Source organism: Zonotrichia leucophrys, chromosome 28 (genome assembly GCF_028769735.1).
Source record: "Zonotrichia leucophrys gambelii isolate GWCS_2022_RI chromosome 28, RI_Zleu_2.0, whole genome shotgun sequence".
NCBI lineage: Eukaryota > Metazoa > Chordata > Aves > Passeriformes > Passerellidae > Zonotrichia > Zonotrichia leucophrys.
Window position 1 is genome coordinate 3,696,255 of NC_088197.1, and position 17,762 is coordinate 3,714,016.

General features: G+C 64.4%; 3 protein-coding genes across 4 annotated transcripts in view; 2 read left to right on the forward strand and 1 right to left on the reverse strand.

The window, feature by feature from the left end:
* The window catches only part of STK11 (serine/threonine kinase 11), a 34,068-nt gene extending 29,520 nt beyond the window's left edge, over positions 1-4,548 (forward strand). The window contains exons 9-10 of the mRNA XM_064734534.1: positions 1,913-2,138; positions 3,751-4,548. Coding sequence (XP_064590604.1) covers positions 1,913-2,127 — 215 coding nt within the window. The 3' untranslated portion in view covers positions 2,128-2,138; positions 3,751-4,548. The remainder of the gene's footprint in view (positions 1-1,912; positions 2,139-3,750) is intronic.
* Positions 4,549-4,747: 199 nt separating this feature from the next.
* On the reverse strand, positions 4,748-12,416 carry CBARP (CACN subunit beta associated regulatory protein). Of its 2 annotated transcripts, none has more exons than XM_064734533.1 (10): positions 12,272-12,416; positions 10,099-10,170; positions 9,169-9,314; positions 9,006-9,067; positions 8,586-8,751; positions 8,343-8,517; positions 8,054-8,206; positions 7,567-7,774; positions 7,278-7,461; positions 4,748-6,976 (listed from the first exon to the last, which is right to left on the reverse strand). In XM_064734533.1, the coding sequence occupies exons 2-10, from the start codon at positions 10,144-10,146 to the stop codon at positions 5,794-5,796; spliced, it is 2,325 nt and encodes a 774-aa protein (XP_064590603.1). In that variant the 5' UTR covers positions 10,147-10,170; positions 12,272-12,416; the 3' UTR covers positions 4,748-5,793. The 2 variants fall into 2 exon arrangements, with proteins under 2 accessions (XP_064590603.1, XP_064590602.1); XM_064734532.1 differs by having other exon boundaries at positions 9,169-9,332.
* A 554-nt stretch (positions 12,417-12,970) lies between these two features.
* On the forward strand, positions 12,971-15,857 carry ATP5F1D (ATP synthase F1 subunit delta). The gene is made up of 5 exons (XM_064734535.1): positions 12,971-13,160; positions 13,865-14,018; positions 14,356-14,444; positions 14,866-14,994; positions 15,735-15,857. The coding sequence occupies exons 1-4, from the start codon at positions 13,023-13,025 to the stop codon at positions 14,986-14,988; spliced, it is 504 nt and encodes a 167-aa protein (XP_064590605.1). The 5' UTR covers positions 12,971-13,022; the 3' UTR covers positions 14,989-14,994; positions 15,735-15,857.
* The last annotated feature ends 1,905 nt before the right edge of the window (positions 15,858-17,762 follow it).

Below are 17,762 nucleotides of genomic sequence, written 5' to 3' on the forward strand. Positions count from 1 at the left end.
GGATCCCTGAGCCCTCTCCAGCCATCAGCTGGTTGCTGGTGGTTCCTCTGGGCTCCAGAGGGGTCAGGCACTGGAGGAATCCATGAGCTTTGTGCTCCTGATCCTCCTGCTGTGCCAGTCACTGCCTGAGTGCCAGAAACACTGGGAGCCAGAGCACCCCCATCACTGCAATCCCTTGTGGTGAGCTGGGCTGGGCCAGGAGCTGTGGTGCCACTGCAGGTGCCACCAGCTCCAGCAGTGCCAGGGTTGGCTGCCAGCCCCCAGGAGCTGTCCCTGGTCAGTCAGTCCCTGTCTGTTCTCATGGCAGGAGTGCTCAGGTAAGCAGCCCCAAGGCAGTGACTGGGAGCTGTGGCAACACTGGGAGGGTACAGGGGGAGATCCAGGAGGAAATAATTGTATGTGTAACCCAGGATACACCCATCCCTCTCCATCTCTGGCAGTGGCAAGGCACAGGGGTCTGAGGTGGGACCCCCAATGTGTTCCCCAGAGGAGCAGCAGCTCTCCCAGCAGCCCTGTGCCCCCCCAGGTGCCAGCAGTGGGGTGATGGTTGGCGCAAGCGGAGCTGACGTCCTGCCCAGCCTTGGCAGAGAAAGGATTGAGCATCCTTTAAAGAAAATTATACATAATCGTCTTACAGCCTTTGCTTCCACTCAAACCTCTGAGTCATAACTGAAGGGCCCTGGAGCGTGACGTTCCTGCTGGAAGGAAATTGCCTCGGCTGGATCCGGTGGGGGGGAGCCAGGGGCCTGGCAAAGCCTCTCCTCAGCCTGTGCTGGGCTGGGGGCTGCTCCCTGCTCCTGCTCATCCCACCCTGGGATGCAGCCCCATCCCTGTGTCACACCCTGAGTGAGGGATGTGCCCCAAACCCCGGCTGTGGCAGCAGGAGATGCCTCTGGAAATGGCTCTTCACCTGCTCTGCTGAGTCACACGGAGCTGAGGAGGGACAAGGGCTGATGACACCCATGGGGTGTTCCCTCAGGGGACAGTGACACACTGAACCCCTGCCAGGAGAGGCTGCAAACACACCCAGCCCCTGGGTGCCCCCAGGTTGGTACCTGGGGCTGAGACCTGCACAGAAGGCAGGAGGAAAGAGGGGTGACCTTGTGCACTGCTGCCCCTCTGCTCCCAGAGGAGCTGAGCTGCTGCCTGAGCTCTGGGGCAGGGCACAGGTGCAGTCTCAGGCTCCCAGCTGTAGGAGTGTTGGGGGTAGGATGGTCAGGGTGGATGGAGATGAGAGATCTCTGCAGCCAGGTCATGGAATTTGGGGTTTATTGCAAAGGACCTGGGTGCAGGGCCCTGCTGGGAGCTGCCAGGCACAGCTCAGAGCAGGACTGAGAGGAGAGAGGGGGAGAGAGGATGAGAGGGTAAAAGAGCAAAAGCATAAGAGAGTAAAAGGGGTAAGAGAGTGAGGTTCCCATTACAATACAATAAATCTTCTGTATTGAATATTCTAATTCTCACTAACCAATCTAGTACAATATACAAGTCCTATAGCATTTGCATACTGCCTATAAGAATCATTACATTACCATACTGTGCTACATTTTAAACCCTAAAAACTCCTCTTTGGGCTCCTTCTGCCAAGCTGTAGGGTCTGCTCTGACCCTTGGAGCTGTCAGCAAGCAGAGGGTGTTCCATCAAAAGGGGGTTGCCTTCAGCCACGCCATTATTTTCCTGTTGTTCAGTAACTAAGGGATCTCAGAGCTTGCTTTCATTTCAATCTCACTTACAGTTTCCATATTCTCAAAATCTTTTGCCAGGCAATCATATTTATAAGGCTTTCCTGTTTCACCTTCCCCAACACCCAGCTTTGCACATCGTTGGGGATCTCTCTCCTGCGCCCTTCACAGGAACAGGAGCAGGATCCATGGCGGCTCTGCTGCCCCCTCTGACCGTGGCCGTTCCCTTGCAGGACAGGTGCCTGAGGAGGAGGAGGCCGGGCAGAACGGGCAGAGCCGCGGCAGGGGGCTGCCCAAGGCCGTGTGCATGAACGGGACGGAGCCGGGGCAGCTGAGCAGCGCCAGGGCCAAGGGCGAGCGCCGCGCCAGCGCCTCCTCCAACCCCTCCCGCAAGGCCTGCTCTGCCAGCAGCAAGATCCGCAAGCTCTCCACCTGCAAGCAGCAGTGAGCTCTGCCCAGGTACTGCTGGGGCACTCTGGGCTCTGCCCGGGGGAGCTGGGGGGTTTCTGAGCTGTGGGCAGGGCGAGGGAGTTGAGGGTGTTTTGTAGTCTGGATGCTGAGTGTTCCTTTGCAGAATTTCTGGTAGCCAGGGCTTGGATTTCCTGTGGTGCTGGAGGTGCAGAGCCCCTCTCCATGCCCTGCTGTGCCCACCTGGCTCTGCTCTAGTCTGCCCTGTCATGTGAGAGGTGCTGTAGTGATCTCTGTCCCTTCCTGGGCTGTGCTATGCCACCCCCTTTCCCTGGCAGCTCTGCCCTGCTCCCAGCCTCACCATCACCTACCTAGATTTGGAGAGCATAAAGGGATGCTGAGCCCTTTTCCCTGGCACTAAAGCCCCTCTGCTCTGCTCCCAGCCTCACCATCACCTACCTGGACTTGGGGAGCACAGAGGGATGCTGAGCCCTTTTCCTGGCACCAAGGTCCCTCTGCCCTGCTCCCAGCCTCACCAACACCTACCTGGACTTGGAGAGCACAGAGGGATGCTGAGCCCCTTTCCTTGGCACCGGGGCCCCTCTGCTCTGCTCCCAGCCTCACCATCACCTACCTGCACTTGGGGAGCACAGAGGGATGCTGAGTCCTTTTCCTTGGCACCAAGCCCCTCTGCTCTGCTCCCAGCCTCACCATCACCTACCTGCACTTGGGGAGCACAGAGGGATGCTGAGTCCTTTTCCTTGGCCCCGGGGCACCTCTGCTCTGCTCCCAGCCTCACCAACACCTACCTAGACTTGGAGAGCATAAAGGGATGCTGAGTCCCTTTCCCTGGCACCAAGGTCCCTCTGCCCTGCTCCCAGCCTCACCACATACCTGCACTTGGGGAGCACAGAGGGATGCTGAGCCCCACAGTGTCCCCATGGAACCTGCCCCTGGCCCTGTCACCCATGCCCAAGCCACTTCCATGGGAAGCTGAGCCCTCTCCCTGCTTCCCCCCCTCCTTGCAGCTCCTTCCTCCCCAGCTCCCAGCCCTGTCCCCTCCTTCCCACCCCTCATTCATAACGGAGCCAGCAGTGAGTCATGTTCAGCCTCATCCGCCCCCGGCCTCATGCTCGTCACGGCGCTGCTGGGGCTGAGCTCTGTTATCTCCTGGATCACGACCAGCTTTGTGGTGTGAAAAAAGCCCGAAATAAAAGCCGGATCCTCCCCCTGCAGCTGTCAGAGGCCCGTGGCAGCTCCATCTTTAATTCATGGGGGCAGTGAGTCACCTGCGGGGAGTCAGTGCAGCCTGAGCCTGGGCTGGGGCTCCCCTGGACCTGCTGCTGCTCCTGCCCCAAGCCTGGCTGGGTCACTCCCCTCCTTAGCCTAGAAACCTTTTGAAGGAAAGGAATGCTCCTCTCCTTGGCATAAATTACATTCCTTGGCACTGATTTCTAGTCAGGGGTTTTGCTTTGCTGGGCTCACCTGGCTGAGGGACTCCCTAAAACCTTCCAGGGACAGCACAGGGATCTCAAACCCCTCGCTCCCATCCCAGGGTGCCAGAGGGAGCCCCAGGACAGGGTGAAGGGCAGGAACACAGCCAGCACCCCAAATTGGGCATCCCCTTCCATCCCTAACCCCCTTCTCTCTGTTCTCCCCACAGCGTCCCTGGGCCCGGGCCAGCCTGTGTCCCCCTCCTTGCCCCAGCTCTGCCTCTCTCCTGGGACTGGACTGTGCTTGCAATCCAAAAGGAAACCAGAAGAAACCAACCAAGGAGCCCCCCCGTTCCTTCCCTGCCCGCACCCCTGCTCCGGCCAGCGCCAGGACACGAAGCTGCAGTGGCCACACCCTCCTCCCTGCCCATCCCATCGGACACCTGGGAGTTGAACTCTGCGGCTGCCGGGACGCTGCCCCCTTCCCCCCGATCACTCTTTGCCAATCAAGACACTGATTCTGTTTTTAATTTTGCGATGGGAAGGGTGGGATGAGGGGTCAAGGGGCCCCCTGGCCGTGTAGAGTCGTGCAAAGCCATTGCCGTGCACTTTATGTTTTAGACTACTGTTATATATTATATATTTTCCTCTCTCTTTTATTTTTTTGTTTTAATTTTTTGTTTGTTTGTTTTTTGTTTATATTTGCGGTATATTTAGAGATTCCTACACATCGTGATGTGTTAAAATAAACCAGATGAGGAAAAAAAAAAACCAAAAAAACAGGTATTAAAACAAAGCAGAATTCTATTACACCTGCATGCTGCACGGGGGCTCGGAGGGGCTCAGAAGGGAACAGGGCCCAGGAAGGGCTCAGAGCTTGGGAGGAATCTGAGCTCCAAAGGGATCAGGGTGGTGGCAGCCACTTGGCTTTTTTTTTCTGCTTTTTTTTTTTCTTTTCTTCCCCCTTTTTTTTTTCTTTTTCTTTTTTTTTTTTCCTTTTTTTAAAGAAAAATAAAGTGAAAACAGCAGGTGGGTTTCATGTCCTTCCTCCTGCAGCAGGCGGGGTCAGGGGTATGACCAGCCCCTCCTTTTCCTTTTCCTTTTGGAAGGGCACAGCCCCCCAGGCAAACCCTGCACTTGTGGGGCAATGCCAGGCCCGGCGCCCCCCTACCCTCACCATCCCACCCCCAGGTAGAAAGGTAAGAAAAGAGCTCAGAGATGTCACGGTTGGTTTTGGTTTTTCTCCTTTGTTTATAGACTTAAAAACGCAGAGGTGATGGAGGGAGAGCTTTGGGCAGAGCCTGCACAGAGGGAAGGGGCAACCCGGCCTCTACTCGCATGCAATGGGGGTTTGGGGGGGCCCTGCCTGTCCCCCCCCCTGCTGCCGAGTCCCAGGTGCCACAGCCAGGGCTGGGCTGGGGCAGTTTCTTTATTTTCCTCTTTTTTTTTCACTCATCCTTTGAATCACAAATAAAAACCCAATAAAAAGTGAACTCCCCTCCCCGCCCCGCCTCCCCCACCACGGAGCAGCAGCCGCCTCTGTAAAAATCAATAAATATCCTTGAGCTCCTGGGGGGCACGGGGGGTCACCCACAGCCCATGCTGGGGATGCCCCTCTTTGCTCTCACCCTGTCCCCTGGCCCGGGGGCAGCACCAGGGGCAGCACCAGGCACCCTCACCCCTCCTGGGGGTATTTTTGGGGTCCCCAGGGCCGATCCTTCCCCCCAAAACCCTTGGGCTGCCATTCTGGGGTCCCCCAGGAGGAGCTTGAGCCCCTGTAGAATCCCCCTGCTTCCAGTTTAGATCCCAGGCTCCCTGCAGACCTTGTGGGGAGGGGGTTTGGGATTGAGGAGGTAACTGCCCCCTCCCCAAACCGCCCCCGGGCCAGGGTGGCACCACTGGGGACACCCAGCTCCGGCCCCTTTTCCTGGCTGCGGGGACATTCCCGGCCGGATGAGAGGCTTATTGCTTGTAAAACCTCGGAGAGAGGGGAGAGCCAAGGTCGGTGCTCCGGGGGCTTCAGCAAAGTCCCTCAGCGCTGACCCCTCGGCTTCTCCACCGTGCCCCGACCCCCGGGGCTCCCCCAGCCCAGGCTCTCGCTATGGGAGCCGGGGGGCTCGGCCACCCCACGCTACCGGACCCCCGTGCTGGGGTCACAGCCAGGGGTCCCCATGTGCCCTCCTGGCCTGGGCAGGGCCCCCCTTCCCGCACCCGGCAGCAGGAGGGGATGAAGCCCTGAACCTGTGCCGGGGTCTCTCCCCCTCACGCTGGGCCTAGACCGTGCTGTGGTCGGGGGAGGCGTCGCTGGCAGCCACGGCCACCGCGCACTCGGGGGTCTCTCTCTCGGCCGCTCTCCTCAGGTGTCCATAGAGCCGCTCCTCCAGGCCGCCCGCGATCTTGTCCATGAGCTCCGAGCCGGAGCCCAGCCCCAAGCACCTCCCGGAGCCGGGGCAGTCATCGTCCTCAGGGGGCTCAGAGCCAGCCTTGGGCTCGGGGGCCGCCTCTCCGGGCTCCTCCACGATCACCTGGATCTCGGGGTCCGGCAGCGCCGGGGCAGGGGGGACCCCATCGGCCGCCTCCGCTGCCTCCTCATCGCCGGCGCTGACGATGCGGGGCAGGGGGCTGTGGAACCGCGAGTCCAGCGGGTAATTGGCGCTGTCGCCGCGGCGCAGGGGCGTCCGGTGCCGCTCCAGCGCCGGGTACCGCACGCCGGGATCGCTGAACTGCTTCGTGTGCTGCCACTGCTTGCGCAGGTGGGTGCGGGAGCGGTGCTTGCCCCGCAGGGGGGACTCGTCGAACTGGGGGTCGTGGCGCACGAAGGCGTTGAACAGCGCGTCCGTCTTCTCGTCGATGCTGTAATCCCGCCGGGGCAGCCCCTCCCGGCCCGGGAACATCTGCCCGTACGGGGACCAGGCCAGGGGGCTGTGGGGACGGAGGTGTGCCCCCCCACCCGCTGCGCCCAGGGTGCTGCTCCCGCCCTCCTCCTCTTCCTCATCTTCCTCCTCCTCCTCCGGCTCCCGGCCCTCGAAGCTCTCGAAGATGGTTCCTTTGCGCCCGGCGCTGGTGAAGCAAATGCGCTTCTCGGAGGCTGTCTGGTCCTTGGGGGGACCCTCCTCGCCCCCCCGGCTGGGCGCCTCGATGGAGGCGTAGCCGCTGTCCATCTGCAGCAGCTTGCGTGTGCCGGGCTCCGACTCCTCCGCCTTGGGCCGAGCCCAGAACTTCTCCTCGGGGCCTTCGGGCTCATCCAGGGTAGGGGAAGGGCAGGGGGGCACTCCGCTGGCGGAGGACACGCTGTCCCCGCCGTCGCTGCGCACCGAGTCCTGGTCGTTGCTGCGCTCCGAGGCCGCGTACAGCTCCAGCGAGGCGCGCAGGCTCCAGATGTCGTGGTAGGCGCTGGGCTGCTCGGGCACGCTGGGCTCGCCGGGGCTGCCCGCGCCCCCCTCGCCTGGCTCTAGCCTGCGGGCAGCACCCCGGTGTCACGTCAGGGACAGACCGGCAGGTGACGGGCAGGGATGTGCCAGCCCAGCCCCGGCAGGCTCCATCCACAGCAGCGCCATGGTGCCACCCGCTCCTCCATGCTGTTGCCACCACCGTGCCCATGCCCCAACCCAACCTCCCCATCACCAGCGCCCCTCAGACCCCTCACCCCACCAGAGCCGCAGAGGTGGCAGCACCCCATGCCCAGGGCAGCGCGGGGTCCCTCGGTGCCTTCCCGGGGCTCACCCATCCCCGTCCCCTCTTATCTACTGAAAAATACCTGCCGAGAGAGGGTGGGGGGCTGGCGGGGGAGGGCAGGAAGGGGCCCCCCGCGGGGTGGAAGGACACGTCGTCCGTGTGGGCAATGTACTGGATGATGTCGGTCTGGTGCGGGTCCCGGTCCTCCTGGTCCATGCTCTCGCTGGCCGCCCGCTGCCTCTGGAACTGCCGACGCTTGGGGGATCCTGGGGGGCGCAGGGCAGGGCTGGGGGGCACAACCCAACCGGCACCAGCATCCCCCCACCCACACGTGTCCCCCCACCCTGCACAGCCCCCTCGCTGGCCCCCACCTCTGGTGTCCAGGCTGGACGCCCGCTGGGTGCTCTCCAGCTTCCACTTCTTGATCCTGAAGTAGGGGCTGGCCCCGTCCAGGCTGGCGTGGCGGCGCAGGCGGGTGAAGAACTGCAGCACGGTGCCCTGTGGGGGGGTCTGGGGGGGCTCCCCGGGGCCGGCACTGCCTCCCCCAGCCGCCTTCCCGCTCCTGGGTGCTGCTGTGAACTGGGGGGCCGGGGGGGCCGTGAGTGCCCTCTCGGACCCAAGCGTGCCTCCCCAGCCCCCCCGCATCCCGCTCGGCTCCTTTGTCAGAGCTGGGCTGCAGCAGATGCACAAATGTCCCCCGGGGCAGGGAGCAGAGCCTGTTTCTAGCTGGATGCCCACGTCTCTTCCTGAGCCCTGGCACGGAGTGAGGGGGCAGGGATGGGATCCATGGAGCAGGGAGCGAGCAGGACAGGACCCTTGGGAGCCTCTTCCCCTGCCCAGTCCCGACCCAGCACTCACCGAAGGCCCCTCCCCGGAGTCGGAGGAGGCGGACGGGCTGGCCTCTGTGAAGCTGGTGTCCACCGTGGAGTTGTAGGTGTCCCCGGGCAGGGCAGAGCTGGGGCCCACGGCATGGCTGGGCAGCACTGGCCGGGGCAGGGCTCCTGCAGGGGGCTGCAAGGCAGAGCACGCTCAGGGGGTTTGGGGACAATGGGGGCCCCCTGCACCCCAGCAACTCCTGGCTCTACTTCCAGCAATGCCCTGAGGCCCAGCGGTGCCTCCCTGGGGTGCTGCAGGACCGAAAGCTCACCTGGAAGATGGCAAGGCCAGGCTTGGGCGGGGGCAGGCGGGGGGTCATGGCCAGGCTGTTCTCGCTGGACTCACACTCGTGGATGGTGACAATCTTGAGGGCAGGCGGCGGCAGGTGCAGGTGAGTCAGGCGCGCGTTCTTCAGGTGGTGGAAATCCCCCTCTGTCAGTGTGTACCTGAGGGACAGCTGGGTCAGGAGGGGCAGCCACAACCCCCTGTCCCCCCCCTCAGCCCAGAGCTTCACCTCCTCCCCTTCTCCTGGGTCTTCTTGCCCTGGTCAAAGAGCGCGGCCTCGTTGAAGGAGACGCGCCGGGCAGTGGAGGAGCTGGAGGACAGGAACCTCTCGCTCTCTGCATCCCGGTAGCTGGAGGATGACAGGCACTCGGGGTCCTCTGCTTTGCCGGTGATATCTGCAGAGAAGGGGGTCAGCAACCAGCTCCCCCCACCGTGGTGTGCATCCCAGCTGAGGCTTGGCAGACTTGTTGCACTCATGGCCTCAATGCCAGCCTGGAATTCCCTGCTCCCACAGCCAGGGATGGAGAATGGAGGGCACAAGGGGTGTGTGGTGGTTACCGCTCCCCTTGGGAGAGCTCAGGAGCTGCCTCATTCCCCTCCCCAAAACTCAGGATGCAATTTGGGGGGGATCAGCACTCGTGTCACTCACCCTGCGCCTGCTGCGAGTCATCCAGGTAAGTGGTGTTGGTTTTCTCGGGATCATCGCTGGCTCTGCGGGGGGAGGAGGATCAGAGGTGCCCGTGCCAGTCCCCCCGACCCTCCCTGCAGTGCCACACACCCCGGGGACAGCGGCGTGCTCACCCCTGGCCCACCTGGAGTGCCGGCGATCGGCCTCGCAGCAGCGGCGGCAGATGATCAGGATGCCCGAGAGCAGCACCAGCGTGCCCCCGATGAAGATGGAGAGCAGGGCGAGGAGCAGCACGTACCCATCCTGCGGGGACACCTCGCCGGGCACCGCCTGCCCGGGGCCGAGGGGCTGAGCCGCGGGGATGCTCTTGGGGGGACCCCGGCGCACCCCGAACCTGCCCCCGCCGCGCTGACGCCAGCGCTGCCCCCGGAGCCGCCGCCCCCCGCCGCCCCCGGGCCCTGCGTGCACCACGGCAACGGCAACCGGGCAGGCTGAGCCGCCCCAGCCCCCGCGCCGAGCGCGAGAGGGATGGGGATGGGGATGGGGATGGGGATGGGGACGGTGAGAGGACCCCCAACCCGGCCCCACCCGGGGGAGAGGGGCTGACCCGGCAGCAGCGCCGAGGGCCCCGGACCCCCAGCACCCCCAGAGCATCCCAGCAGGGCACAGAGCACTGGGAACTGTCACCCACTCAGCGCTGGCAGAGCAGGGGGTGACAGCGGGGCCCCCACCCGAGCGAAGGCACCAGACCCACGGCAGCCTCGAGAATCCCACAGCTCCAAACATGAATCCCCTCTCCCATCAGAATCCCACAGCTCCGAACACGAATCCCCCCTGTCCCATGAGAATCCCACAGCTCCGGACATGAATCCCCCCTCCCATCAGAATCCCACAGCTCCGAACACGAATCCCCCCCTCCCATGAGAATCCCAGAGCTCTGGACATGAATCCCTCCTCTTATGAGAACACCACAGCTCCGGACATGAATCCCCCCTTCCCATGAGAATCCCAAAGCTCCGGACATGAATCCCCCCCGTCCCGCGGGACCCCCGGGCTGGCTGCTCGGGGAGGGGCGCCCGAGGCAGGCAGGGCAGGCAGGGACAGCTGCACTCACCGTGGCGCTCTCGGTCGCGTTGTCCCAGGGTGTTGGGTCATCGCTCATGGTCCGTCCCGGCCCGAGCGTGTCCTGGGGCGGGGGGAGACGGCGGGAGGCACCGGCCGGGACGGTGGGGCCGGGCCGGGGGCGGCGGCGGCGGCTCCTGCCCGGCCCCTGCCCGGCACCGCGGTGCGGAGCTGCCGGGAGGGACCGGGAGGGAGGGACCGGGATGGAGAGATGGAGGGAGGGACCGGGATGGAGGGATGAAGGGAGGGTGTGCTCAGGGGAAGGATGAAGGGATGGAGGGTGTGGTCAGGAGCGAGGTAGGGATGGACGGATGGAGGGATGGGGAGGCGAGGGCAGAACCGCTGCCCCTCCCCAGGGACCCCCCGAGCCCCCGGACTCGCGTGGGCACCACCCCCGGCCCCGCGAGGAGGGCCCACGGTCCCCACGCCCAGCTGGGACCGGAGCCCCTAAACCGTGGCCGGTGCCGATGGCCAGGGCTGGCCCGGGGGGTGAAATCCCTGTCCCAGATCCGGGGTAACACCGCGCTGCCGCCCCCGGGGGACGAACGCAGCCCCCTTGTGGGGGACCCCAGCCCGCGGGAGCTCGGGGGGAGCCGCGCTGGGGCTCCCGGCAGGGACGGGGGGCAGCGGCCGCCCCACAGCTCGTGGCGTGGGTGTCGCCGGAGCGCGACGGGTGACGCTCGTGAGTCATCCCGAGAGCGGCTCCGTCACCGGGCTGTCCGCGGCGGGGGGGACACCGAGGGGCCGGGGGGGCCCTGAGCTCCTGAGCACCGAGAGCGGCCGGGATGGGGTCCCATTCCCCCCCTGCGCGGCCTTTGGGGACCTGGCGGGGACCTCATCACCCTCCCGCGTCTGTCCCCCCATTCCCGGGGGCTTCCGAGCTCCAGCTTCCGCTGCCAGGCCGTGTGTCCCTCTGTCTGTCCCTCCGTGTGTCCCCTCGTGTGTCCTCTCCATGTGTTCCCCAGTGTGTCCCTCCATGTGTCCCTCCTTGTGTCCCCTCCGTGTGTCCGTCCGTGTGTCCCTCCGTGTATCCCCTCCATGTGTCCCTCGGTGTGTCCCCGTCCGTGTGTCCCTCTGGGGCTGGGTGGGCGATGCCGTGTCAGGGACCCCCGGATTTGTCAGGGGTGGGCGCTTGGAAGCCGCTCCGAATTAGGTCAGTGAAAAATGTGAATGGAGCCCGTGAAGGGGTGGGGACTGTCACTCGTGGCCGTGTCGCAGCTGGCAGCGAGGGACAGTGATGGCTGAGGGCAGCCCTGTCACAGGTCGGGGTATCAACCCCTTGGAGGGATATCGGGGTGTTGGGGGGCTCCTGAGGCAGAGACCCCTCTGCCTGCATCGCCCCTCACGCCTCTCCAAGCTGGTGGGACGCAGCACGAGGTGGGGGGACCCACCCTGAGACCCCCGAGAAAGGGTTAGGGAGTGTGTGTGTGGGGGGTCCTGCACATGGGGGGACCCCGGGCGAGGGGGCTGCGGCTCCACGGGCGGGATCCCTGCGGGGCAGCCTCAGGCCCGAGGCGGGGGGAGCGGGAAGAATGTCCCTGCTGTTCCCCATCATGGAGGAATCCCGTCTCCATGGCGACCCGACAGGAACAGGACGGCCATTGTCTGGAGGAGGGGGCCGCTCCCCGGGCTGTCCCCCCCGGGGGGGACACGGGGCGGGACCCGCGGTGGCCGCCGGAGCCCTGGGCGGGGGCTCGGGGCCGGGGGATGCCGGTGCTGCCGCGCCTCCGCACGTGGGAAGGGGTGCGGGGGGCGGGCCGGGGCTGCTCCCCACGCGTGTGTGCGACCCACGGGGCCGGGGCTGGGCTGGGGGCGAGGGGGGGACCCGCTCTGCCCCAGCCCGGTGACAGGGATGCGGTCAGGGATGTGGGGCGGGGATGGAGGCAGGGATGCGGGATGCAGGCAGGGATGCTGGATGCTGGCAGGAATGTGGGGCATGGATGGAGATAGGGATGGAGGATGAGCGATGAGAGATGCGAGCAGGGATGTGGGACAGGAAGGAATAAGGGATGCAGGCAGAGCTGGTGACAGCGCTGTGACAGCGAGGCAGGAGCCCCCGGGACCTCTACGCGCGATAGGGAGTGATGGTCTGGTCTCCCCTCGGCAGTGCCGGCTCCCTATGTCGCGATAGGCGCTGTCGCGAGGCGCCGGCACCAGACACTCACCTACAACCGAGACCGGGGCTCCATCGCCGCCGCTGCGCTCGGTGCGGCGGGGCGGCCCCGGGATTTATGAATGAACCGGAGCCGCCCCCGCGCGGCGCGGGCGTCACGTGGGGACAGGGGCTGCCCCTGCCCTGCCTGCACCAGCCCTGCCCGTACCCCCTGCCCGTACCCCCGGCTCCCCTGCCCGTACCCCCTGCTCCTCTACCTGCCCCGCAGTCCTGTCTGTGAGTCCTGTCTGTGAGTCCTTCCCGCACCGCTGCCTGCACCGCTGCTTTTTTCCCTGCCTGCCCCAGCCCTGACTACACCGCTGCCTTCTCCAGCCCTGGCATCACTCCTTCTTGCATCCCTGCCTGCACCAGCCTTGCCTACACCACCCCTGCCTGCATCCCTGTCTGCATCCCTGCCTGCATCCCTGTTTGCATCCCTGCCTGCATCCCTGTTTGCATCCCTACCTACATCCCTGCCTGTACCCCTGCCTGCATCCCCGTGCCCAACCGTGCCCCGGAGCCCCCCGCGGGGGCACGGCCGGACCGGGCCCGGGGCCGCGGCTGCCCCTCGGTGCGGAGGCGGAGCGGGCCCCCCCGCCCAGCACCACGGCACTCGGCGGCCGGGGGAGAGACTACAACTCCCATAAGGCCATGCGGTGCAGCGTGCTTTTCCTCCGCCGGGTGGCGCGCGGGGTACGTCGGGAGCTGTGGTCCGCTGCTGTCCCGGCCTGCCCCGCGCCGCCGCCGCTGCCGCCGCCGCCGCCATGGCCGCGATGTTCTGCGCCCGCCGCTTCCTCCGCCTCGCCCGCCCCTCGCTGCCGCTGCTGCCCAGCCGCGGCTATGCCGATCCCGCCGCCGGCGGCCCCGCTGCCATGGCCTTCACCTTCGCCTCACCCACACAGGTATGCCCGCTGCGGCCCCGCTCCCGGTGCCCCCGCCCCCGCCTCGCCCGGTGTGTCCTGAGGGCTCGGGGCGGGCGGGCCGCGGGCGGTGCTGCCGCCCCCGCGGGGCTCTCCGCTCCCGGGGGCTCCGCGGCTCCCGGGGCACGGCCGGGCTGTCCCCGGGCTGTCCCCGGGCTGACCTTGGCCCTGACCTCGGCCTTGCCCGCCTGCCCGGGCGCTCCTTCCCCGCCGCAGCGCTCCCATTCCCGCCCGGGGCCGCTCCAGCCCTTCCAGCCGCGCTGCCGGACCCGCTGGGCCCGGCCTGGAGCGGGACACGGCCGGTCCGCCCCCGCCGTGCCTGCCAGGCTGGCCCCGGGGCAGGGCGCTGGGGACAGGGACAGCCCGGCAGCGTGGGCCGCAGCGGGGACAGCGGCTCAGGGCTCCCCACGCGCTTCCCAGGCTGTGCCGGCGCCTCTCGCCCACTCCCGACTCGGTGTCTCCATGTGCCGCCTCCCCGCCGTGCCCCGGCAGCTGGGAACGCTTCCCCAGTGCCTTTGCCAGGAGCTGTGCTCTGGAGCCCGGCTCTGCTCCCACCCTGTGCGGGTGCAGCCTGTCCTGGGCACACCCTGAACCTGCCAGGAGCCGGGCTGCTCCCTTGGGATGGGCTCTCCATCCCCCCATCCCTGGTGACTGTGCTATTTTTTTTGTCCTCTTTGTCCATGCAGGTGTTCTACAACGGTGCCAACGTGAAGCAGGTGGATGTGCCCACGCTGACAGGCTCCTTTGGCATCCTGGCATCCCACGTCCCCACGCTCCAGGTGCTCCGGCCGGGCGTTGTCACAGTCCACGCCGAGGATGGGACGGCCACCAAGTACTTTGGTGAGCTGGGGAGGAGAGGTGTGCGTGGGGTTGCTGTTCTTGGTGCTTTCACAAGGCAGGCTCTGCCCATCCAGGTGTGGCCTGGTGCACTTCCAGGGATTTCTGCTTTCCCAGCCTGCTGGGAGCTGATCTGGGAGCTGTGGGCTGGGATCAGGTCTTGGTTCTGCTCAGGTTTTCTGGGTCCATCCCCTGCTCCAGCTTGCCTTGGGGTGGAAGCTGAGTCCCTGAATGCTGGAAATGTGCCAGGAGGGGGCTGAGGGTTTGTTCTGGGGAAGGGTGGTGGGGATGGCAGGGCTGAGCCCCCTGGCTGAGCCACCTCCCATGTTGTGTCTCACAGTGAGCAGTGGCTCTGTCACTGTCCACGCCGACTCCACGGTGCAGGTGCTGGCAGAGGAGGCAGTGACCATGGACATGCTGGACCTGGCTGTGAGTACCCAGAGATTTCACCCACCCTGGTGGGGAAATTGCTCCCCTTCTCTGCTCTGGGGTCCTTGTGCCCAGAACCCAGGGTTGTGTCAGCACCCCCACTGCATTTTGGGATCAGAGGCTTGGGGCTCCTCCTTGGTGAACTCTCTGGAGAGAGGGAGCTCTGCAGTTGTAAATCTCCACACCATTTCCCACCCCTTGGACAGACACTGACCTTGTCCTCACCTCCAGAACGGCTCTTCCCTGCTGATAAGGTGTCTGGGGCCAGCACAGCTGTGTCTGTAGCTCTGTGAGGCTCCCAAGTCACTGGGTCCTTGGCATCCACATGAAGGACCAGTGGCTGCAGGGGAGGGAGGGAAGGACAGTCCCCTCTCCTGCAGTGTCTCCCAGTAACACACATTCTTTGTGCCCTCATGTCCAGACTGCAAAATCCAACCTGGAGAAAGCTGTGTCAGAGATGGCAGCAGCGTCTGATGAAGCTGCTAAAGCAGAAGCTCAGATTAAGGTAGAAGCTAACGAAGCCCTGGTGAAGGCTCTGGAGTAAATCCAGGTGAGGTTCAGCTTGGCTGAGCATCCAGCCCTGCTCTAGGGCCTGCTGGGCTGGATGGGGGGATCTGCCTTGCTTTTGGGGAGCAGTGAGCACAGCTTTCCCTTGCCAGGGTCAGGCCTCAGCTCTGGGGGGCTCATGGGGGTCCCCAGCCCAGAGCTGACCTGGGGCTGTTGGTGGCAGTGGGGCCTGGGGTTGGGCTGTGACACTGTGGGATCCAGCCCAGCTGTGACACTGGAGTTCAGCCCTGATAAGGGTGGGTGGATGGTGCTGGGACAGACTGGGAGCTGTGGTCACTGCTGGGGCCTCACTGGTTCCCCTGGGCCCCACAGCATGTGATCTCTGCCACACACACTCCCACTAAAGACAAACAGCTTCATTCTCAGGGGAGGTGAGGCCAGGCTCTTACCTTGTGGCCTCTTTTTGCTCTGCCCTGCACAGACTGTGCCTCATCCCTTCCCTTCCCACGTGCTGGCAGCCAGGAATTGCAGCAGTGTGTGCTGAGCAGGGCTGTGAGTCACTGGCAGCCTCCAACGGGCTCAGCCTGGAGCACAGGAGGGCAGCAGCTCCTGCTCTCTCCTGATCTCTGATCCAGGTGCTCTTTGGTCCTGCAGAGCTGCTGGCTCGTGTTTACTCACAGCAGTTGCACAGCTGGAGTGGGGCCAAGCCCTGGGGTTGGGATCTGCAGCCCAGCCAAGCCCACCCCACCCCACACTAACCTGACCCCACTTTGTGTTTTGCAGGAATCCCACTGTGGATGCAGAACTCCCAGCCTGTCCCTGTTCTACTCCCCAGCTGTACAGATGGAGCAGGACGAATGGAGGTGGAGAAATGGTTCTGATCAATTAAAAGGAAATGTGACCCCCTCTTGTGGCACATCGCCTTCTTCCCAGGCAGCAATTGCAGCTGCAGCCAGGAGCAGTTCCCAGCTCCTGCCCCGAGACAGATTCACCCTGGGAAGGGCTCACCAGCACTGCCCTGGGGTTTGGCAGGGGAGATTCACCCTGGGGAGGTTCATCAGACAGATTTGTAATCTCTTCCCCGTGCTCCAGCCACCTCCATCTCCAGTAAGCACTTGGACTGCAGGATTTCAGCAGCACAGATCTGTTCCAGAGCCACCCTGTCCCAGCCTCAGCCTCAGGAATCCACACTGGCACACCAGGGAGCTTCCCACAGCTGGACAGCAGCTGCTGGGCTCTGCCCCATCCCCTGCTGCTGCCAGTGGCACTTCCCCTGCTCCTGGAGATGGGCTTGGCCTGGAGAGGGAAGCAGATGCTGTGCATGGTGGAAATCTTTCCTGCTTCCCTTCCTGCTGGGGATGGCTGGAGCTCCTCTGCTGAGCTTGGTGCTCCCTGTCTGAGGAGGCCACCTGGGGTTCCTCAGGGCTCCTCACAGCCCAGAGAAGCAGGAAAGGCTCATTGGGCTGCAGCACTGCTGGGAAGGGTGGGTTTGGGCATGGGACAGCTCTGCCTGTGCCAGGGATGCGTGTCCTGCCGTGTGTCCTGCTGCACCAGCTGCTGCCAGGCCCCTCGCTCCATGCCACCCTCCCACGCCTTTCCAGAGGGATTTGGGGTTTCCACTGCTGTGCAGAGCTTCCGTCCCTCCCTCTGCGTGCCTCTAATCCCCTTTTCCCTGCGCTGTTCCAGCCTGGGGAGCTGTGTTGGCTGCCTGTGAGGTCAGTGCTTGCCACTCCAGCCTCCCGCTCTGCGCTCGGAGCAGGGCACGGCTATTTTGGGCACTGCCACCCAGGATGTAATCTTGGCTGCCTCCTCTTCTCACCACCACCTCCTCCCCCTCCTCTCGCTCACTCTGTCTTTCTCTCTCTCCCCCCCCTTCACAAGTGATCAAAAATAGAGCCTGTGGTGTTAAATTTCTCACTCTGTGGCTTATTAAAAGCCTCCGAGTGCCTGACGCGGAGCCTATTTGAAGCTCAGCCGACTTCCAGCTCCTGAGCTGCTCCAGTGCCTTTTCCCCTTCCCCTCTCATTCCCTTTTTTTTTTTCCTTAAAGGTCAGACATTGCACTGAGCATAAGCAAAGCTTCAGAAGACTCAGAGCTGTACTAATTAAAACATCTTGGGAATTACTGGGGCCGGGCAGCTCCCTTCCCTCTCCCGCTGCCCCTCTCCGTCCCCAGCTGCTATTTCGGCTGCGTGAGCCTCCCCCAGCACACGCAGCCGTGCTGACGGAAGGTGGCTGCCTCGGGTTTTTCATCTAATGGAAGAGCGTTGGCGAGGCCGGGAAGCTGGGGAAACGGCCAGCTGCTATTTTTAGGACTGGGAAAAAAGTGTCTCCGTCAGCGTCCTCTCACCAGCTCTTCCCACTGCCTCCCGCCAGCGCCAGGGGAGCTGGGGGGGCCCAGGGATCCGGTCCTGCCCCCTCTCAGCTGCCCTTGGCTGGGTGCTCCACAGCCTGAGACCTGCTGGGACTTGTAGGCTGCATTTGGGGGGAGCAATTGGGGACCCTTCCATGTCCAGGCACCCATGGATGCAAGGACAAGGCTCTGTCCTGAGCCAGGACAGGAGCAGCACTGGGCAGGGGCTGTGGGTGCCTGGCTGGCAGCATCATAGCCCTGCTGACCCTGAGCTGCACTTTTGGGGTGCAGGGCCTGTGTGGGTGGATGCCTGTGCACTTTTGGGGGTGCAGGGCCTGTGTGGGTGGATGCCTGCGCTCCTCCACGCTCCCAGGCCAGCCTGCTCCCTGCAGCCTCAGCTCTGAGCCCCTCTGCCTCCAGCCCTTCCCCTCCCTGCTCATTATCTGGCTCTGCAAAGAG